At 26.7% G+C, this 22757-nt stretch overlaps 1 protein-coding gene across 1 annotated transcript; it reads left to right on the forward strand.

Moving 5' to 3' along the window:
- The first annotated feature begins 15847 nt into the window (after positions 1 to 15847).
- On the forward strand, positions 15848 to 20764 carry LOC124929050 (transcription factor LHW-like). Its single transcript, XM_047469314.1, has 11 exons — positions 15848 to 16703; positions 17067 to 17294; positions 17378 to 17462; positions 17553 to 17594; positions 17692 to 17751; positions 17837 to 18422; positions 18519 to 19150; positions 19280 to 19381; positions 19680 to 19820; positions 19907 to 20032; positions 20126 to 20764. The coding sequence occupies exons 1-11, from the start codon at positions 16609 to 16611 to the stop codon at positions 20333 to 20335; spliced, it is 2307 nt and encodes a 768-aa protein (XP_047325270.1). The 5' UTR covers positions 15848 to 16608; the 3' UTR covers positions 20336 to 20764.
- Positions 20765 to 22757: the final 1993 nt, after the last annotated feature.

The following is a 22757-nucleotide window of genomic DNA, read 5'->3' on the forward strand; positions in this document are numbered from 1 at the left end:
GAAAAATGTGATTTTGAATTTTCAAAATTTTATTAGTTGCTGTTTATAAACTACAATTACTTTTTATAAGATTTGAAATGAAAAATATATATATATATATATATATATATATATATATTTGCAAATGGGTCAATGTGGGTTAGTTGGGTCAGCTTATGTGATTTTTATTTTATTTTTATTTTTGCTAATAATCCACCTTCCAGTACGTATTTATATATAACTCCATTTCCAAGTCAAAGATATTAATTATTTCTTTCCACCCACTTTTTAGTTATTGGAGCTAAAAATATCTATTCGTATTTTGCACCACACTATAATTTATTTTTTCTCAAAATAAATAAGAATATAACATCTTGATGGGACCTTGACATTCGAAAGGCTTATATCAGAATTTTATTTGTTTTTCACTTACTGTGGATTTATAATTATAATTATAATTACAAAAATATTAGTTTAAATTATTATTATTTCTAGTGTAGATAGACTATATTTTATTTTTATTATTTTTGTAGAAGTTTTATTTTGATTTTGTTTGAATAATTTTTCTGAAGTTAATTTACAAGCATATGAAAAAATTTGTTACTGTAGAAGTTTGGATATTATAAAAATTGACAAACTCATCATATTATATATATTTGATAAACTAGTATAAAGCAATTTATAACTTTTAATATTTAATCAAATAATCTAACTAACTCAATTTTCAAATTCCACAGTTTCACATAAATAAGACTTCACATTAAGAATTAGATTCATATAAATAATAAGAATGATAATTATAATTTGTTCATTTTTTCTATCCGAATATTCCATTTGAGACGATTTTCCTGAATTTGATCAGGAATTGATCAAAATGGAGCGATGATGATATTTGTGTCTCCACATTCACTAATAAAAAATATATATATATAACATTATCAATATATTTATTTACTTTTTATATTTTATAAAAATATAATATTAAATTTATTTTATATATATATATATATGAATTTTTAATATATTACATTATATTATATCTATAAACACGTATTTTTATAAAATTTTATATTTAAATAATATAATATATATCGTGCTCCGCCAGGTTTTTTCGAAACTGAACAGGACATGAATGTTAGTAAAAAAATATTCGAAATAAAACAGGACGAAAATGATAATAGTTGCATTGTTTGTACTCTATTCATGTTGCGTAGAGCCACCTCCTAAACTAATATTAATATGACATTACTAAATTATTTTATTAATCATAATATAAAATTATTATATTTATTTAACATAACTTAAAATACACATAAAAGCAAATTAAATTTTAAAATACCCAAAACATAAGGAGGAGGGATACTGTACGTAGTTATATTCCTTAGAAAATAAAAACATTTTATAACAACCATCACCCTCAAAATCTAAAAGGACAAAACTACTTTTATAGGACAAATGATAACTTATTATAACCTTTTTTAAAAGACTGAAAATGCATTGAACACATGTCTTTCCCATGATAGCAAATGGAAGTCCTTTGAATTATCATTTTGACTTCCAATTAAAGGACAAGGATGCTAGTTAGTTCATTTAAGTGTCTTTTTCCCCCACTCAAAAAAAAAAATGTTTTAGTTAGTTCAATTATGGAAGTGTTCTTATGCCTCCATACAATTTTATTTATTTTTAATAAGAATTTATCTTTTACTTTAACTTAACATATTATTAAGTAGAAATCAAACTTGTAGATGCAAGTAAGAACTTTGTTTGTTTTAAACTATCCTAATAAGTTAAAAAAATAAATTAAACTTTCATAATTGAGAACAAAAGTTTAACAACCATAGAATGCAAGAAAACCAACAAGCTAAGTGTTCTAGAATCAAATACACCATGGAGCTTGTTTAGTAGAGTTTTTTTTTTTAAATAAAATTTGGTTTATTTAAAAAAATGTTAATGAGTTATGATTTTGATGAGGTGAGGTGAGTATTTTTTTAAAGTAAAAATAATTAAAGCGTATTAATATACAATGTTAAAATAATTAGTTTTTTTTAATATAGAGTATTTTATTATTTAGTGAATTAAGTGATAATATTAATAAGAAAGTGGATAAAATGATATTGATTATAGTTAAATTATTATAATAAACTCAAACTAAACAAACAAACTCCAAAATAAACTTGTCAAATCTTAGCTAAACCTAGTAATGAACCACATGCATTATATAATACTAAATTTTGTTGTGAGTAATAATAAGGCATAAAAATGATTATTTAAAAAATATTTATGGGCATGATTATGGAAAAAATAATTTAAGAAAAGAATTTAAATAATATTAATATATAATGATAAAATATATATTTTCTAAAATATAATGTATTTTGTTTAATAAACTGTGTAATGCGATTAATTTGAGATTATGTTTAAATAATGTTTAATTATAGTTTGCAAATTAACTTTCAGTTAGCTAATTCTTGATTTGATCCTTTCTTACTATTTGTAGTACAATAAGGATTTCTTCAACCGGTCAACAAATGGCCCTGTTAAAAAATATTTGGAATAATGAAATTGTGTTTAAACTGAAAAACATTATTAAACGGTCAATAAATGGCCCCGATTATTTTTTTTTTGGAATTGTCTTTAAATTGAAAAAATGATTAAACCGTATGATTATATATAATTAAGGTATGTTTTAGAATATTATATTATTTAAATTATTTTTTTTGTATTATATTACAGTGAAATAAGAGTTTAAACAGCAAAGTCAAACTACTTTTTTGTTATATATATATATATATATATATATATATATATATATATATATATATATATATATATATATATATATATATATATATATATATATATATATATATATATATATATTCCTTTAGGATAAAATTAAAATTTATCATTAAAGAAGGAAGATCTAGAGAAATAAAAAAAAAAAAAAAAGTTAAATAAGTTGTTGATTCATATCATAATTAATAATTAAGAGATATTCATTATTTATTTATTTTTATTAAAGCTTTTGAGAAATTGTATAATGTGTTTAATGGGCTTATGTTTAACCGAAAAAAAATTATTTTTATTTTTTAATAAAATCAAATCAAATTACTTTAATTTTCTATTTTTTTCAAACTAATTCAATGAAATATTTGATTCATTTTCATTTGTATCACTTATTTTTTAAACCCAAAATTATTATTTTTAAACTCATCCTACATATTTTTAAGCTTACCACAACTTCAAAATTCGGATCCTTATTTCATGAACACAAATTATTTTGAATCTATAAAAAAAAATTAAATTGTATACCATAAATATTTATTCAGCATCTGACCTAATTTTATTTTATTTTAAGATTATCATGTAATCTAAACCTTATTTCTAAGTATTTTTAAATCTAGACTATTTACATAAAAGACTAGTAAGTAACCACAAAATTGTGTCAACCTATATAAGTTTTTATTTAAAATAAAACTTATGAAAGTATTGACATTAACATATAGTGCAAATAAATATAGTTACCAATTTCGTTAAACATTAGTTTCTTATTTATATTAAATATATTGTAGAAGTAGAAATTTGAAATTGTATAATTATGATTTGGTCTAAATAGTAAGGCTTAGTTTAGGGCCTTGGATAACTGCATAAGTTGATGGGCCCCTTTTCAACTACTAAAATTTTGAGCCCATTACTCCAATGATTACAGACATGGGCTCTAATAATTATTTATTTATTGTTTTGGTAAAATACAAATATATATATTGTTCATTTTGACTTGCATTAGATAAATTATCATTTTGCATCATCATGTTCATCTATGTAATAATATTTATTATATTTTTGGCAACCAAAAACTCTTAGACTCTCTCTCACACACACACATTAAGTTTACTTTTGCTTGATATGATTTGGTCCCATGGCATGCATTGAAGTTCAAGGCCCACACCAAAGAAAATAAATAATCATATTTCCAGACATGTACATTCAAGTGTTATAATAGAATGATAAATCAAGCAATCATATAAGCTACAAAATTCAAAATTTAAAATCTATGAACATGTTAACAAGCTAGGTATAAAATTCTTAAGATCGATAATCGTCGAGAAGATCGTAATGTTGAACACCGGGAATCATAAACAAGGGCTTCATTTTCTTAATTGTATAAAATTTCATCTAATTATATCAATTATGTAAAAGGTTATTAGTCCATCTTAGGTTAGTTAGAGAGATTTAAGTATCAAAATATTAATTCTCACTTAAAACAATCGTTATTGAATTAGAGGGTTACACAATGTCACTTGAGCTACCTTAGTAGGTTAAGAAAAGATATTACCCACTAAGATAGCTCAAATATAATAATCTTGTTTTGAAGTGAAATAGTTTAAATCGAAGATGATGGATCAATATATTCAACAATATATAAAAATAAAAATAAAATATTATTGTTCATACAAATATGTGATTGATAAAAATACCTCTTTATATAAGGAGTTGTGAATTGATAATCATTAGATTTCAATTCAACTTTCTAAATTGTTTTCCCCAAGAACAAGAGGAAAGCTTTTTGCATTGCATAAAAAAAGGGGTAAAAGAGAAGTAATTATTATTATTATTATTATTATTATTATCTAAAACTCAAAGAATTTGAAGAAAAAAAAGAAAGAAAATAGTTGTGTGTGTGTCTGGCATGAACAGACAAGCAATTGAGAGATTGTATAGAAAGAAAGGCGTGGAAGGGAAGCATGTCTTCCTTTGATTGCGCTTTGCTGTCACTTACTATTACAAAAATAAAAAATAAAAATAAAAAGTTATTTTTCTTTCTTTCTTTCTAACCAAATATCATGATACATTTATATTATAATTCTCCTCCCCATAATTTGTACATATGAATCCATCAAAGATTTTCATGTTACCTTTTCTTCTTTTACATGGAGCTCATTTGTCAACCCAACTAATAATTGATTTTTTAATTTTATATGAATTTAATTAATTATAACACTCTTAAACTCAAAATTAACTTATAACCCATTTTAATTTAGAGATTCACAATGAAATCGAATTCAAATTTTTTGATCCATTACAAACGATTATTGACATTTGAACTATAATGAATTGAAAATATTTTATAAGTAACTTTGAAAGTATTAAATATAAAGAGTCTTGTCATTCGATTTTTATTAAAAACTTTCTAAATTAAAGTAAGTTTATATCGGGGGGGCTTGTCCTCAAAATTAGGCCATGAGACAATTGTGTCCCACAAATTTAAAAAAATGGTAATGTTTATAATTTTAACAAAATTAATTTTTTAATATAATTGAGAAAATAATATATTTATTAATTAATTAAATAACTACTAATACTTTACTTTTGATGTTTTTTTGAAATTTAGAGCCTTAAAGGTGGAGCTTTATACAATTGCAGAGATTGCCTTACCAAATTATGCTAACTTTTTAAGCTAAAAATATTGTTAAATTATATGATGACGAATATTTCGTTAATTTATGACCTATCCTTTGTTAAAAACTTAAAATTATCAATAATTTAAGTTTCATATAATACAATTCAAAATTAGAACTATATCTTGACAAAAAAAAAAAATTAGTCTCCTTAACTAATATCATTTTTTTTAATTAGGAAGAACTAGAAAGACATCCTATATGTCAGGACTCTCACTTCCATTATAAACAATTAAATCATTTTTAATTATACTTTTGCATAATTTGAACTTTTTTTTGTTATTTAATATTTATACAAAAGAGAAAAGAAAGTGTGTTGTCAATTTGTAATGAATTGGTAATGAATGAATCATAACTTTATTTTTGTTGGTGGTTAATGTAATTTGTGATAACTATTTTATATATAATTTTAGTATGAAAAATAAATATTTTGTATGTTGAATAAACTTTTACTTAATATAATTCAAGTAAAAAGAGTTATTTAAAATAATAAAAGTCTCATGTTAAATTATGATTAACAACACTTTAAATCGAAAGTAAAAAAAATGTTATTTTGGGTTGTAGCTTACTAAAAATATTTTACAAAAAGAAATAATATTATTGGCCTTAGTTTAATGAAATGGTAATTAATGGTCATATTAATTTTAATTGAAAATGAATTATACTAATGAGAGGTTTCTTCTTTGGAGTAACAAAATGATATTGCTTCCACTATATGTTTTTTTTTTATCTCCTTTTAATAATTAGTTGATTACTACTTTTACACAATCATATGTTATTAATTATTATAGCAATCCAAATTATTAGTCATTCTTCTTAATAGTTTCTCTTTTGTTTCTTTGTGGGTAAATGCAAGTAATTATTATTAATAGATTGCTAACCAGTTATCTACTTTATAGTCAAACTCCAAAGTTAAATAGTAAATTCTATTGATATTTCTAAATAAACTGGTTTAGGGTTTATTTATGTTTAATTTTTTAAAACTTTTTTGCATATGATATATAAGATATAAGAAACTTTTATGCTTAATTACATTTTTTTACAGTAAAATGACAGGCAGGAAAATTACAAATTAGACAAGACAGGCTTTTCAGGTGGTTAATTTGGGGGTGAAATGACATCCACGTCCCTTTAAAAAATAATTATGTTGTTTGTCTTTTATTTTATGCATTAAGATATGAATTGATCTCTTTTGGATTATTTTGTTTGATGTATTTTTTTTTTAATATTATTTAATGAATAAAATGGATTATTTTGAAGTATTTGAGATTTAATATTATCAAATATTATAAAAGTAATATATATATATATAGATAGATAGATTAGTTGAATAATTTGATTAATAATAAAACAAATAAATTATTTATCTAAATAAGGTAACTCAAATCAAAATATTTAAACTTAAAAAAAAATAAATTTTAGGTTCATTATCAAGGTCATACAAACCCATTATACAAGGAGTCCTAGGTCTCTAAAGAACTTGCATTTGTATTTTTAAGATGAAACTTAAATTATTAAGTTTTTTTAATTTGCTAAATTATTTTATATTTTTGATATATTTAAAATTTATAAAAATAAAATAAATATTTTAAATTATTTATCATTTTCAATATACATAGACTATTTTCATAGAAATAAAATACAAATATTTATATTAAAAATTAATAAATATATAAATAAAAAAATAAATACACCACTAATATTGCTCAAATAACCAGGGTGGATCTTAAAGAGTTGTCACTAGAGTTTTATATATATAGAAAATAAAAAGATATTTTTTAATAAAAATAATTAAAATTAAATCCAACCTCAAACAGTTCCAAATCTTAAACGTATCCATGAAAGGGTAAGATTTTCTTGGTTTAGTGGAACCCACAAAGAGTATAAAATGACAAAATTATTTTGGATAGTTTCCCTAAAATAATTAGTTAATTAATTACACACATGATGAATATCGAGAGTGAGTAAGTGAGTGAGATAGAGAGAGTCAAGATTCTCAAGCCTAGTTGCCATAGAAAATGGCTTTCCTTTCCTTTCCATTGTTATATGTGTGTGGGTGGTTTCATTTCATCATCATTATATTAACAATAATAATAATAATAATAATAATAAATAATAAATGTGAGAAAATGAAATTTAATCCGCCGCCTCCCTCCGCTGCTTCTGCGGCGGCGGCGGCCATGGTGGACCGGTGGACGGTGGTGGAGCACTTGATGATAGTAAAGTATATGGGAATGGAGATTTTCAAATTTCAACTTATGAGAGTTGTTTTTGTAAGACTTTTTCTCCCCCCCCCTCCCTCAATTTTCTTTCATAATTTATTTATGGACCCATTTGGGCCATCCCATCCCATTCCCTTTATTATTATGTGTACTACTTCTCCATTCAATTCAATGCTTTCTTCCTTTATTATTTTTTCACATAGAATTATTATTCATTATTATTAAATGTATTTCCTTGAAGCGGGGTTATAATAATAGGGTACCAGAGTATCATTTTAGTTCTCTTTATATTAAAGAAGAAAAAAAATTAATGTATTTCCTTGGTCCATATGGTGGGTAAATTTGATTCAGCTTTTCAAGGGAGGTAAAAGAAAATTATATGTTTAATTATAATTTTTTATTAATTTATTATGCAAAATTACTGTAAAAATATGATGAGGAAAAAACTAAATCAAACAAACCATATATACTTCAAATATAATTGTACATATTTTTACTAGATAGACATGGCCTACCTTTTCCAACTTACCTAGTTTACATTTTCCATTACTTTTTTTTTTTCTAATTCAACCCTTGTCATAATTTCATTTACACAAACAAGTCTCTCAACTTCACTAACTATACAAAAATATCCCAAAAGATGGGTAAACTGGTCAATTAGTGCCAAATTAGATATTTAACCCAAAAAATAATCTAAGTCAGATATAAAATATCTAGAACTCAGAAAAATAATATTAAATTTATTAATATATATATATAATTAAATATAAAAATGGTTTTATTTGCAAAGAAAATCAATATATTCTATGGGGAAAGTAAAAAGTGTAAGGATAGGGCAAACACCTTTAAAGTTTGCCTCTCTATACTGTACTTACTCATCCTGCCATTTTCCCTTTGCCCTTTGGTGCTAGACAATAAGGACATTTTTGTATTTACATACATGATTCTACCTTTTTTAATTTTAAAAAAAGAAAAAAGTTCATTGCATGAAAACTGTCAAAGGTCACTTTTAGACGAGGAATCCAACACCAACTAATCAAACTAAAACGACATCGTATGAATTTCAGTTTATATGATTTGGGCTTTAGATGCAGATGGGTGGCCTCCATTTTTGTATTTTAGCTCTTTCAAATTAATATAAGCCTTCTAATCATCTATTTATTTCATAGTAAACAAAAACAAGTTTTAAATACTGTTATTTGATTCATTATTATTTTTAAATACAATAAAACATGTTAACTATTCTCCAATTAAGTTTTATCTTAACAAACTAGCTTCATCCAACAACAGTTGAACATGACAAATTCGAACATAATTTATTTTTGGTTTGAATTATTCCAGAATATTTAACCTCTTCAGTTAAAAAAAAAAAAAAAGCCTTATTTTTTTTAATTATTTAAAAAAAATATATAGATGGTAGAATATTTTTTTATTAAATAATATTTTTTTTAATCAGATGATATATTTTAATATTTATACTAATAAATTAAGTATACAATTGAATAGATTCAACAATAACCATAATCAAAACCAAGACCAATAACTCGTTTCATGTACGTTTTTGTAGATTGTGTTTGGGATTTTATCCTTTTTTTTTAATAAATTTTATCTCTATTAAATCACTATTATTCTAACTATTAAGTCATTCATTTAATCAACTAAAATATTAAAATATCTATAATAATCTTTATAAACTTTAAATACAAAAAAATATAATAATAATAATTTATTTTTTCATTAAACAAGTTTCTTTTGATAAAATTCTCAAACAATCAAATATGGAATAAGTTTAAATCTTGAGCTGGTTTCATATTGGGTTATTTTTAAAATTTTACCCAAAACTCAATATTCTTTTCTTACTTTTATCTATCTATCCAAATACCAAAATATTATTAATATATTCTCTCTCATATTTCTATATCATATATTTAAAGGATAAAATTATCATTAGTAGTTTTTAAAAAAAAATAATAACAATTTTTTTTTATCCAAAACTTATATAAACCTAAAAAACAAAATAGATCAAACAAGTGAGAGTAAAAAATGAAAGTTAATTATAGTAAAAATGTAATAAATGAAATGCAAGCAAAGTAGATAAAAAAAAGGGGACAAAGTTACATTGAATAGAAGGAAGGAGGAATCTTTTTACCCATTTCCCCAAAAGTTACTATGAAGACCACACTCAGCCAGCTGAAACAAAAAGCTAACCAACAACAGTTACAACACACAATTTTTACCATTACACCAATATTGCCAAATTGCCATTGCCATTTCATAAAGCAAACACACCACTCACTTAATTCCTTTCTCATGTGTCTCCAACTAGTGCTCCATCTTTTTATGCCATTTCTTTACCTTCATTTTCACTCAAAAATCACTGTCTCCTTCAAATTAATAACAACCCATTATATATATTCATACATATATATATATATTTTTTTTTTATATTTCGCCTTATTAATTCGAATCCTTATTAATTCGAATCACCAAATTCATCGTCACGAGTTAATCCTACTATTTAAATAAGTTAACATAAATGTTTAACCGTCTCTCTCGATCGATTCTAGTCGCAATCTGCATTGATTCTCGATCCGATCCAACGGTTGGCGCGAGCTCTTCTCTAGAAGGACAACCAAGGTTTAATTAATTAACTAATGTGCACATGAACACTCCTCATTAGACCTAATAAATAGTAATCTAACACCACCCATGTGACTTAGTACATGGTTTTAATTTCATATGCACACTGTCTTAATTTTTTATAATTATTATTATTATTATTAGTTAGTCAGTCACTCAGTCTGACTGGCATCTCAAGAATTAAAGTTTCATTAATTAATTAAACTAATGATAACAAAGTAAGTATAAACTAATTATTTAATCAAAAGTACTGAACCAACATTCACTGCACACACTAATTTAAATGAATTTAATTAAATATATATATAGGCAACAGCAGCAGTAACAAAACAATAAAGAATTTAATTAGTATTATGATTAAGAAACAATATCATTGGAACAATACATTATTATTATTATTTTCATCTCCAAATTTAATTAAGTTTTCTATTCTTCTACTTTGACCACTAGTAGCAGTAGTATACTATTATTACTTTCTTATTTATTTTATTGAACATTTTTAACTTTACATATAGACTAAAGAAAAATGTGAATTTGGTCCCTAAACTTGACTATGAAGAAGATAATGACACATGAAAGCAACATTGGATGATATTGACCTCTAACCTTGGCAAAATTATGGTTCATTTCAAATCAAATTTTGACATTATTGTCAACTTGTGTCAAGGCTATTTATTAGTCATAGAGTTCCATCATTTTATCATCGTTTAATTTCATTTATTTATTTTTGTCTTTTCTCGATCTCGTTGACCCCACCTCGAGTGTCGTCACATTAAGTTACATATTATTCGATTTCTTCATCAATTCATTGACAAAACAATATATATATGTATTACCAACTTCTAACGACAAGTCGATCTCCTCAAATGCCCAATTTTCCATAGTATCGAATCCTAATAAACAATATGGAGGCAGATCTATAAAGCTATGGAGGATGGCGGACTGGTAACTGGTTGTCTGCCTCATGATAGAATTGGACCACAATTGAAGTGGAGAAGGAGAAAATGAACTAGATTAATATGCCTTGTTTGGAATGTATTTAGGAGAAAAGGGCTTGAGTGTATATACTATATATTTGAGATGATTACATTTTTAGGGGCTCAAAAATATGTGTCCCATTCCCAATAACACTACTATGCAAAACAAAAATAAAATCCTTTTTTTTTTTGGGTTTCCAACTTATAATATATTAACATTTTATTTTTCATATATACTTAATGCTTATTTATTAATTATATAAAAGAAGTTTCGAAACTCAATAATAATGTTGGTCATGGTAGAACTGATGCCCATGCTTCCATGCTTAGGTAATCTTAACGTCATTACACCTCAAGGTTGTTTAAGTATTTAATGACTAATATCCTCATTTAACCATTTTTAAATTCTCAATTAGTTTACTTAGTTAATTGGTAAATCAATGGAGATTCTAATGTTAGGTTAACTATAAATAGTTTAGTTCGATCCTAGTTTGTTTGAAGGCTCTTTAGTAAGTATAATACGATGTATTTATTTAATGTTCATAAACCAATTGCGAATAAGATAGAATGATTTATGAGTAACTTATTAGTTAGTAGTTTCATTTAAGACAATCAAGATAAGTATTCTCAACTTAATTTCATTAAGACGTTTTAAATATGTACATGCCATGTAGAGTTGGTTCAATAATTTAACGTCATAAAAGTTTTTGATTATCTTCTAGAACTAATGGTACTATAAGTTGTCTTTGATAACAATAATGTATCAACTTAATTAATTAAATATTGAATTATTGTTTTATTTATCTTATAACTTTTATAAATAGAAACACTTCAAACTTCTTTGAAGTATATAGTATATAATCGAAAATGTATAAATTCTGAAAGTAAATTCGACACGAGAGGACAGGTGAATAAAACGACTAAAAACACGACGAAAAAGTTGAGAGTTGCAGCCCTCAATTTTTTTAGAAAACTAGATGCACATGTTTTCTTGATGATTTGTTTAATTATTTTTCATTTATTTATTGTAACAATTTACTTGATTGATTTTCCTACATTCTGTAAGTGTTTCATATATAGCTAGGTTTCACTTTTTAAATAAAAATAAATTATAACAATTAGTATATTATAGAGAGGTAGATATAACTACAGTTTGGTTAGATTTTATAAATGAATATTAAATAAAGAATGAATTGAATATATTGACATGCTAACAATTTTGTTGGCACACTTAGTATTATCTTAATAACGTGACAATGAACTTTTAACATTTGTTACACATCTGTACTCTTCTACAATAACTCGTATGCATGCATGCTTGCTTATCCTTATTGATTAGCAAACTTCTACCAAATTCACCATTTTTTTATATTTATATACAACCTTAATTATATTAAATATTCCAACGACTAAGATACGTGACAACGCTCACTTATACTTAATATACTTATTTATCAAGTTGTCGGTACTAATTTATTATTATTGTTTTTTTTAACATAGAAAATTATCATTAACCTCAATCTTGTGTCTAAATGAAAATTGAATTTATAACTTTTTTTTATCTCTTAAACAACAAATCTTGTCACATAAGCTACGTACCCAATAGGATTTATCGAGATTCATTTATATTTCTTATTTAATTAATCTTAAAGAGATACTATTTACATCAACAAATCACAGTAACATTTAAAAGTCAGATATCACAATTATGATATGACTATACTTTTAATAAATTGAATATTAATTTGCTTAAACATAACACATGGTTACCATTAGAGATTAATCAATTTATACAGTCTTTAGAAACAAAAGGAGGAAGAAATGAAATTACTACATAATGCACATAGTCAACCACTATTAACATTAACAATGATCATAATTAACGTTTGATTGATGTGAAAGATTAACAACCCTTGTGTACTACGTACCATTAATATTGTTTGATTCATGAAATCATTTGACTTAAACTTTATATATTTATTTGGTGTTACATCATACTTATTTAATTAAATGTTACAATTTATAGGTTGATATCCGTTGACACATTTTTTTTCCTTTTTTCTAATGTCAATTAATTATAATATAAAATGAAGAACTATCTAAACCAAACATTGTCACGCAACTAGGCCCCTTAACTATACCCTAAGTTGTCGAGAATTAATATCCAATTGTCAAAACATAATGAAATGAAGGTATAATAATACAAGACAAAATCAATTTTTTTTAATAAGTCAATTTTCTCAATAAAAAAAGAGAGTAAAAAACTTTTTTTTTTTTTTTTCAATCTTGACACGATTTCTAAAAATAAATTAGAAGAAGAATCTTGTTAATTTGATTCAAATGATCTTAAAGCTATTTTAAAAAATAATATGATGTCATTTTATTTAAATAAAATTGACATTCGTAAGCATATCTTAAATCATCGACCATGCTGATTCTTTACTTTGTCTCCTACCTCCCTATTAACACGCTTCATATATTTATAATTACTTTTCTTTATAATATATGTTTTTTGGTTTTAAAAAAACATTTTTTTAGTCGCATTATAAATAAAGTTATTACAATAATTCATTATGAAGCATATATACTACTTTTTTTTCTTCGAAAAAAACATAAATTCTAATTGATTTATAATTAGATCCTGACATTGATTTAGCATAGTGATAGTTATCAAGGCGCACGTGTCATGATTCTAATCCGCGAACATGACAACTCTCATAGAGCTTGTTTGATATAATGTTTTTACTAAAATTCATCAATTATGTTTTTTTTTTTAATATTATCATAACATACCACAGTCATAATTTTCACTTTTATTTAAAACATTATAATTAAACCTAACCATGGATCTCTTAAAAACTATTATTGTCACTTGAACTATTTAGTAAAGTCTTTTTAACTATTCAATTATTTAATTTATTATTTTATTTTTAAAAATCTAAAAATAAAAAATTTATTTATTAAACTTAAGGGGTAGGTAAACCAACAAAATCGTTCAATCCCAATTTAAACGGTTCAAATCAAACTGAATCAATCAAACTGAACTAACTTACTAAACTGATCACAACGGTTGCGGTCCATAGGTTTAACACTATTGAAACCGTTCAAACTTTTCAAACCCACCAAATGTTTTAAAATTAATATTTAAATAAGATAAGTATAAAAATTGAACCTTAAATTGACAATTATTAATAATGTATAATAAATATTAAGTTTTTACAACACATTTAAACTAATAATAAAAAGAAATATCGTAAAGTTAAAAACTTGTTAATAGACTATAAAAACTATTAATTATTAGTAGTAGACAAATTTAATTTCATAATTCACTTATTTTTAGTGTGCTTTTTAGTAAAAATAATTTAGTCAATAAATTAAATGGATAAAACCGATTAAATCACTCTTCTAACCGTTCAAATCAAACCAATTAAACTAACGATTTGAAATTTAGTAAACCGACGTCAACGATTTAGATGTGTATTTATTATTTCGGTTAATAAACCGACTAAACCAAAATGCTTAAACCTTTAATTTAACTATTTAAAAAGTTAAAAAAATTATTTTTATTTTAAAAATTAAATAACCCAACATGAGACAAGTTACTCATCTAATTTTCTTACAAATCAGAATTTATTTATTTAAAAAAAGCTAGTCCAATTTACATAGTTGTTCCTTTCAATTAAATTTAATATGTTTTAACTAAATAGGTTTTTTTTCACTTTAATGTACGTACCTAAAGGGTTTATTATTTATTTATTTATTTATTTATTGCTGAGTAGCTACAAACGTATTTATTTATTTATACATCCGTAGCGTAATTATCTTCCCTCACCCTCAAAGTAGACACCTTAGGACAAACAATCATATATGACGTCATCCATACAACAACCTCCACTATAGTCTTTGTTTCCTATTAAAAATATTTAACCGCTTATTTTATTTACTCTTTTTTTTTTTTTTTAACTTATATGATTATTTTTAATAATGTAAATAGCGTTTAATCAAATTTTTAAAAGATATTACCAAATATTAAGGGTGACCACTAACCAAAAACATGTAAGATAAAATTCATATACTAAACCAATAAATGATATATTCAAATAAACAAATCAATATAATATACACTTAAAATATATAAATAAATTTTAAAAATATATTAATTTTTTGTTTGAAATTATTATTATATTGACGTGTTTATAGTAAATTTAGTTAATTAATATTAAAATTAATTAAAAATTTGTCCAATATAATTGATTAGATTTATAAAATTATATGATACATACAACCCTCATAGTCAGTCTCATCCTTTTAATTGAAAAACAAACTTATCTTTATACTTTTTTTATTATTATTAAATATAGTAAATTTTGTATATATTATTATTTTTCTTGGTAAGTCGGCACTAGGAGAGAGAGATGATCCAATGAAAAGGACTCGAAGCCGACAAAAAAAAAATGAGAGTGGCAGGAGTGTAAATACTCGGGAAGGGAAGCCTGTTTGTTTGTTAGAGTGACCTTCTTCTTCTGGTTGATTAATGGTGGCGCATATTAGTACTATACTTCTCCTTCCCTCTTCACATTTGATTAATCATCCATTTCCTTTACCCAGAAAGAGAGAGAAAGAGAAACAGAGCTTATTCCAGACGAGAAAGTGAAAAGAAACAGCAATCAGAAGAAGAAGAAGAAGATAGCAGCTCACTGAACAAGACGACCATTTATTAGATCTCATCTCATCTTCATTCTTCCATAAACCCACGCTTAAACTCTCAATACTAATCTACCCTTTCTATTATTCAGCTCGATTTTACTTAAATTTCTTTCCTTTCTTCCTTCCAATCTGTTTGTTGAAGAAATGGCGAAGATTATTATCCACCACGAGCTCATTGATTCCGGAATAGTGTAGCTTCTCCCCCCTTTGGGTCTTCTTCTTCTTCCACGCCTTGCCTTTCCGCAAGACCCATCTTTCTTTCTTTCTCTCTCTCTCTCGCTCTATTTAGAGCTTTTCATCCCCTTCATCTTTTCTCTCTAGAATGGATTGCCGCCGCATGATTGTTGAAAACTTGGATCCACAGAGGAAAAGAAGCGGAGGGCTCAGAACTAAACAGGCGGGACGAGGGTCTTGTCGCGGAAGTTAGACAGGATAAGTCTATTCGCCGGGAAATGCTACCGTCTCCGGCATTATTCAAATTACTGTTTTTTATTCACACCCATCTATCTTTCTTCCCCCGTTAAACAAATCTATCTATTTGTGATCCATTCAAAAGAAAGTTCGTTAAAACTGTACTAGTTCTTTCACTTCTCTTCCTCTACTTACTAACACGTCTGAAACAACATGGGGTATCTGTTGAAGGAAGCTTTGAAAACATTATGCGGAGTTAATCAATGGTCTTATGCTATTTTCTGGAAGATCGGTTTGCAAAACCCCAAGTATACTCTCTCTCTTTCTCTCTCTCTATTTCTCTCTATACTTCTTAGCTTGTTTTGTTTTAGCAGAAATAACAAGCTCCCAAATCCAAGATTGATTCATTTCTGAAACATTGATTTTGACATGCTTTTTATATTAGCTTTATTGGGTATTGTTGCTCTCTCTACTTTTTATCTTTTATCTTCTGCAAAGCAATCTGAGATGTTTATTCTCTTGTTTTTGGAATTTTATGCTTGGATCATTTTGTTTGTTCTCACAGAGAAATTTCTACTCTGATTAGTGTATATTTTTGTCTTTACCTTATTCATCTCTTTTGCTGTATTCAAATCTGTGATTTTTAACTGTACCTGAGGATATTCAAACAGGCTTCTAATATGGGAAGAATGTTACTATGATCATCCAATACAATTTTCTGGACTTCCTGGAATTTCTGCCATTGATGGCTCAGAGCTAGCTCTGGAAGAATGGGAAGCATGCTGGAATTCTTCTGGATCTAATCATAATCCTATGTTTGGTGTACAAACAGAGGATAAGGTTCATTTGTTGGTTAATAAAATGATGATGGACAACCAGATTAAAATTGTTGGAGAAGGGTAATTAATTAATGTTCTTATATCCTTCAAATCTCCATAATACAATATTTTTGTTTAACTGGTGTTTATTTTCTTTGTTTCAGACTCGTTGGGCGGGCTGCGTTTACGGGTCAACATCTCTGGATTCAGTTGGAGAACTTCACAAAAGAAGCCTATCCACCTCCTGAGGTTAGCTTAGAAGATGTTTATGGTTCATAGGGTTCATAAATTGTTCATATGCTTTCGCTTAATTGGAATTTTTTGTGTTTATTTGATTAGGTTCTAAGTGAGGTCAACCGACAATCCGCAGCTGGTATAAAGGTATGATACCACTATTGTATTATCCACAATCAAATGATTATCAATCTAGTTGTTTGTGAAAATCACCTTAAATTTCTGTCTCTTCTGATTATGACAGACAGTTGCTGTTATACCAATACCTACTTATGGAGTTGTTCAGCTTGCTTCACCTTTGAATGTATAACTAACTTGTTCATATTCTCATTTCCCTTTCTTCAGTTGATTCCTTCTATTTTAATTGACTCCGAACTTGTTTTGCTCAGATTGCAGAGAATATGGGATTTGTTAATGACGTGAAGAGTCTAATTCATCAACTAGGATGCATTTCCAGTAATCTCTTATCTGACAGTAGCTTCTTCCATGATATCGGGGATTGTATTAATAATTCCTTTGGAACACATAAATTAGAAAGTTCGATTCCTTATGTTGCTGATGGCGGGAGCATCTCTTCTGTTGTTAGGGGGACTTTTGATCATTCCTCTGATTCTCTAACCAGACAGATACAAGGTAACCATGGTAGTAGAGCTGATGTCATCTTACCCTCCAACCCTGAAATTTGGTCGAATAATTCAACATCTGGATTGTTACCTAATGATTATGGGAATTCATATGGTTGTTTAAGCACAATTAATGATCAACTCCTAGTTGGATCGAGCTCTGTTGGAAACCGGGCAGTTTCTGATGCTCGTAAACATGAATTTGCTAAAGGTTTTCGAGGTAAGACAAATGAGATGGCCCTGGAGAAAGAAAGAGAAGAAAGTCTTCTGTTTCATGAGCATAACTTCAATATGGCGCACTATGAAGAAGGACAAGCAAGTATGAACAATCAAATTCCCGCTTTATCTTCAGGTGATGATCTATTCTATCTTTTTCTTTTTGAGAAAAGAAAATGCCTTTAAAATTAAGATTTTGCAAACAAACACTTAAATAAATTTGAAATTTCAGGTGATGGTCTACTTGAAGTTTTGGTATCGGATTTCAAGAAGAAAACATTGAAAGACGAGCAGAGAAGTGCTTGCAATGGGATAGGGGCGACCAACGAGGATTTTCATTGTTCGTTTGATGGCGGAAACTCAGCCAGTGGTATTTTCTCGATAAACAGTTCTGATAATCTATTGGATGCTGTTGTGGGTAATGTTTGGACAGCGGGCAAGCAACTATCGGAAGATAGCTTGTCCTGCAAGACATCATCGCTAGCAAAATTAAGTGGATCCTCTGTTCCTGGTTCTGATAACGTGCAAGGAGAAATGTTTGGCCTTCCAAAGTCTCTGGAGAAGCTGGCGGGTGTAGGTTCTTGTTCGTTTAAATCTGAATGCACTAAAGAAGAAGTGGGCAATTGTTCCCAGTCCAGCTCAATGTTTGGTTCTCAGATCAGTTCACTGATTGGGCAAAGCCAGAGTCTTAAGCAGACCAGCAATAGTGCTTCGACTGGATATTCAAAGAGGCCTGATGAGGCTTGTAAAACTAACAGGAAGCGACTTAAGCCTGGAGAGAATCCTAGACCTAGGCCAAAAGATCGCCAGATGATCCAAGACCGAATGAAAGAGTTGAGAGACATTGTACCAAATGGAGCAAAGGTGTTGGCTTCTTTTTCCATAGATTTTCAATGTTGTGAACAAAACATATTTTTCTGTGCTGTTTTTTTTTCTTCTTTAAGAAGCTGCTGTTTTCGTATCATTTTTTTGAAAATATTTGTAATGTAACAGTGTAGCATTGATGCACTTCTGGAACGCACGATCAAGCATATGCTTTTCTTGCAAAGTGTTACAAAACATGCAGACAAGTTGAAACAATCTGGGGAATCCAAGGTTTAGAATCTTCCTTTGCATCTTTCTGGTTCTGTTTTTAGTTTGGTACCAGGATTTTGTCTTAGAATTTATGGATACAGATCTAGATAAGTTTGATATATATAAATTGTGTAGTTGGTTGGATAGATAAAAACTGCATCACCTTTAAAAGGCATGATCTAACTGTTTGATTATCATGGTTTTATTTGCTTGCTCACGAGTGAATTTACCTAGAAAGTATGGTTTTGATTGAGAAAACAATTAGATATAGTAGTAGTATTTGTGAGTTTTGGCATATAATTTGATATGCGATCAACAGATAATAAGCAAGGATGGAGAGTTACTATTGAAAGACAACTTTGGTGGAGGTAGAACTTGGGCATATGAAGTTGGATCACAATCCATGGTGTGTCCAATCATAGTTGAAGATCTGAATGCCCCTCGTCAAATGCTTGTCGAGGTATGTATACATATACATACATACAAACGAAAGATTAAGAAAACATTGCATACATGTTGTATAACTAAAATAAAAACTCTTGGCAGATGCTTTGTGAAGAGCGCGGTTTGTTCTTAGAGATAGCCGATATAATTAGAGGACTTGGATTAACAATCTTGAAAGGGGTGATGGAAACTCGGAATGACAAGATCTGGGCTCGCTTTGCTGTTGAGGTTAGGTTTTTGAATTCTTTTTACTCTTTTATTAGTTAGTTAGTATGATTGGAAGAAGAAGATGGCTGAGTGATTTGGGGGTGATTTTTGCAGGCTAATAGGGATGTGACAAGGATGGAGATATTCTTGTCGTTGGTTCATCTTCTGGAGCAAACGACGAACAAAAAGAGGAGTTCTTCTTCTTCTTCGCCGACCAATAACAATTACTGCTTAGAGAATGAAAGTTCGTTAATGCTCCACCACCACCACCACCAAGCTCCTGTTTCAGCAACAGGTAATAGTAGTAGTAGTAGGCCTATGTAGTTTAGTAGACTTTTGTATTTTCTGGTTGTTGTTGGTCGTGGCTTTGAGTTTGGGATCTTGGATATATGTTGAGAGCAATGAAGGGAAAGGGAGAAGGAAAGGAAAGAGTTCATCTATCTATCTATCTCCTCTTATGCCATGACTGACATGATCCTTCCTGGACTTAGATAGAGGTCAGTTTGGTCGGGTCATTAGTATGTTTGTTTGTGTTGTTTATGTTTATCAAAATGGGTCTCTTTGTTTGTTCTTGGGATTTGGTGGGTAGTTTGAACTTTCTTTGAACTCTCTCTGGATGAATAACTGGGAATAGAAAACAAACAGTAGAAGGAAGGGAGCCTGTTTGTATGATTGTTATTACTATTATTATTGTATGTATAGAAGACAAACAAATGTGAAATGAACAAGGGGGTGGTCAGGATTTGTTGTGTACACTCAATGAATGATGCATGGCATGCCATTCTTTTAAAATTAAGTTGCCATTTGTCTCAATATTATTAACACTTATCATCATTACCACTGCTAATCATGATTAAGGGCACTGAGGGAGGGAGGACTATATTATTGCCTTTTCTGATCACTTTATTATTATTAGCCCTAGCTAGCTAGCTAGGGTTGTAGTATAATTAAGGCATAACAACATGATAATAATCTATATTATATTTTAAAAAGCACATTATATTTTAATAAATCTACTGCCAACCTGTTCTACCTAGACCTATGCCACTTATATTGCTTTGAATCCTCCATATTCAAATACCAAATATTTAAGCAAAATAAGAGAACACAATAATATTGTATGAATCAATAGTAATGCAATAAACATGCATTTCCAAATCCTCGAAAAATAAAATCCGGTTACAAATATTATAAAAATTAATTCTCATTGACTGGGAGAAGCCATTAATTGAAGAGAGTATATACTCAGATTTTAGCAGCAATTTATTGTTTAATTAGAAAAGAGTGAAAAAAATATTATGAGCTAATTTTCTAATTATGCTATATGAAGGCATGCAGATATGTAAATTAGACTTTATCTGTTCAATAATATACGTGGCTTAATTCATTCTATGATATTGTTGTCTAGGCCTAGTTCATTTTGAATTATTTTAATAATTTAAATAAAATTAAACTTTATTTTACTCAGATTTATTAATCACTCAATTCTTTAAAAAATATTAAAATATTTTTATTTTAAATTATTATTTTTTATTTATTTATATATATATATATAAAAATATTTTTTAAGTCTTTTTATCAAAAATAAATAAATAAATAAATAAATAATCACTACAATTATTATTTTTTTCAATCTCAGTTATAAAAGTAGAGAATGATACAGTGAAAATATTTAGGTGCCCAAATAATAATTTACACTGTTTATCTTTAAAAAAAATATTATTATAAATTTATAAGATTTATCGATATAAATGTTTAGTAAGTAATCATTTTTCTTAGAATTTGGACCAATCCTTTATTTATATATATATATATATATATATATATATATATATATTTAAACTGTTTAAAATAATATTCGTTAAAATAATAACTCTGTTAAATATAAAGTAATATTCTCGTTAAAAAATACTATAAGATAAAATAATAACTCGATTAAATATAAAGTAATATTCTCAATAAAAATACTATAAGCTAATCAAAAAAAGATGAATACTTGATTTTTTTTAAATAACTTACTTTAGTGTTCAAATAATATGTAAAATAATAATTGCATAATTATATATTCTGTATATAAATTATAATATATATATTTTTTTAAATATGAATATATAGAAGCTTTATTCAATTTCACTCAAGCCAAAATTAACCTCATCAAATAATTTTAGTTATGTGTAGGGTGTTCAACCGGTCGTCGGTTAAGCGATTAACCTGTTAAATGGTTTAGGTTAAGTCCGGTTTTATCTTTTATTTTACAAACGGGTTAATCGGTCAGTATTGGTATCGATTTTACCGATTTTAGAATCATTAGTTTCGATCAGTACCGATCAATTAACCGGTTTAACCGTAAAGTGTTAATTTAGTTTTTTAAATTAAGTATTAAATTTATTAAATAATTTTTTTTTAAATAGTACAAATTTTGATGCTATATTCCATTTTTTATTTATATTATATTATTATTATAATAATATAATATATTATAATAATATTTCAAAATTATGTATAAAAATATTTTATAATATATTATATTAGTCTAACAATATAATATATTTGAAAAGTATTCATTTTTAAACTAATACATGTTTAAAAATAATTCAATATAAATTATAATTTAAAATTTAAAATAAACTAATATATATATATATATTATATTATTAAATATTATTTATAATATATCTAATATTTATAAAAATAACTAATATAAATATATATGATTAAATTATTACTTGTTTACCGGTTTAATCGT

This window comes from Impatiens glandulifera, chromosome 3 (genome assembly GCF_907164915.1).
Source record: "Impatiens glandulifera chromosome 3, dImpGla2.1, whole genome shotgun sequence".
In the NCBI taxonomy this organism is placed as follows: Eukaryota; Viridiplantae; Streptophyta; class Magnoliopsida; order Ericales; family Balsaminaceae; genus Impatiens; species Impatiens glandulifera.

Excerpts from the sequence above, each read along its gene's own strand:
- LOC124929050 (XM_047469314.1), top strand. The coding sequence starts at position 16,609 with ATGGGGTATCTGTTGAAGGAAGCTTTGAAAACATTATGCGGAGTTAAT. Across the intron at positions 17,463-17,552 it reads AAGCCTATCCACCTCCTGAG|GTTCTAAGTGAGGTCAACCG; the intron begins GTTAGCTTAGAA and ends TTATTTGATTAG. Across the intron at positions 19,151-19,279 it reads TTGTACCAAATGGAGCAAAG|TGTAGCATTGATGCACTTCT; the intron begins GTGTTGGCTTCT and ends GTAATGTAACAG.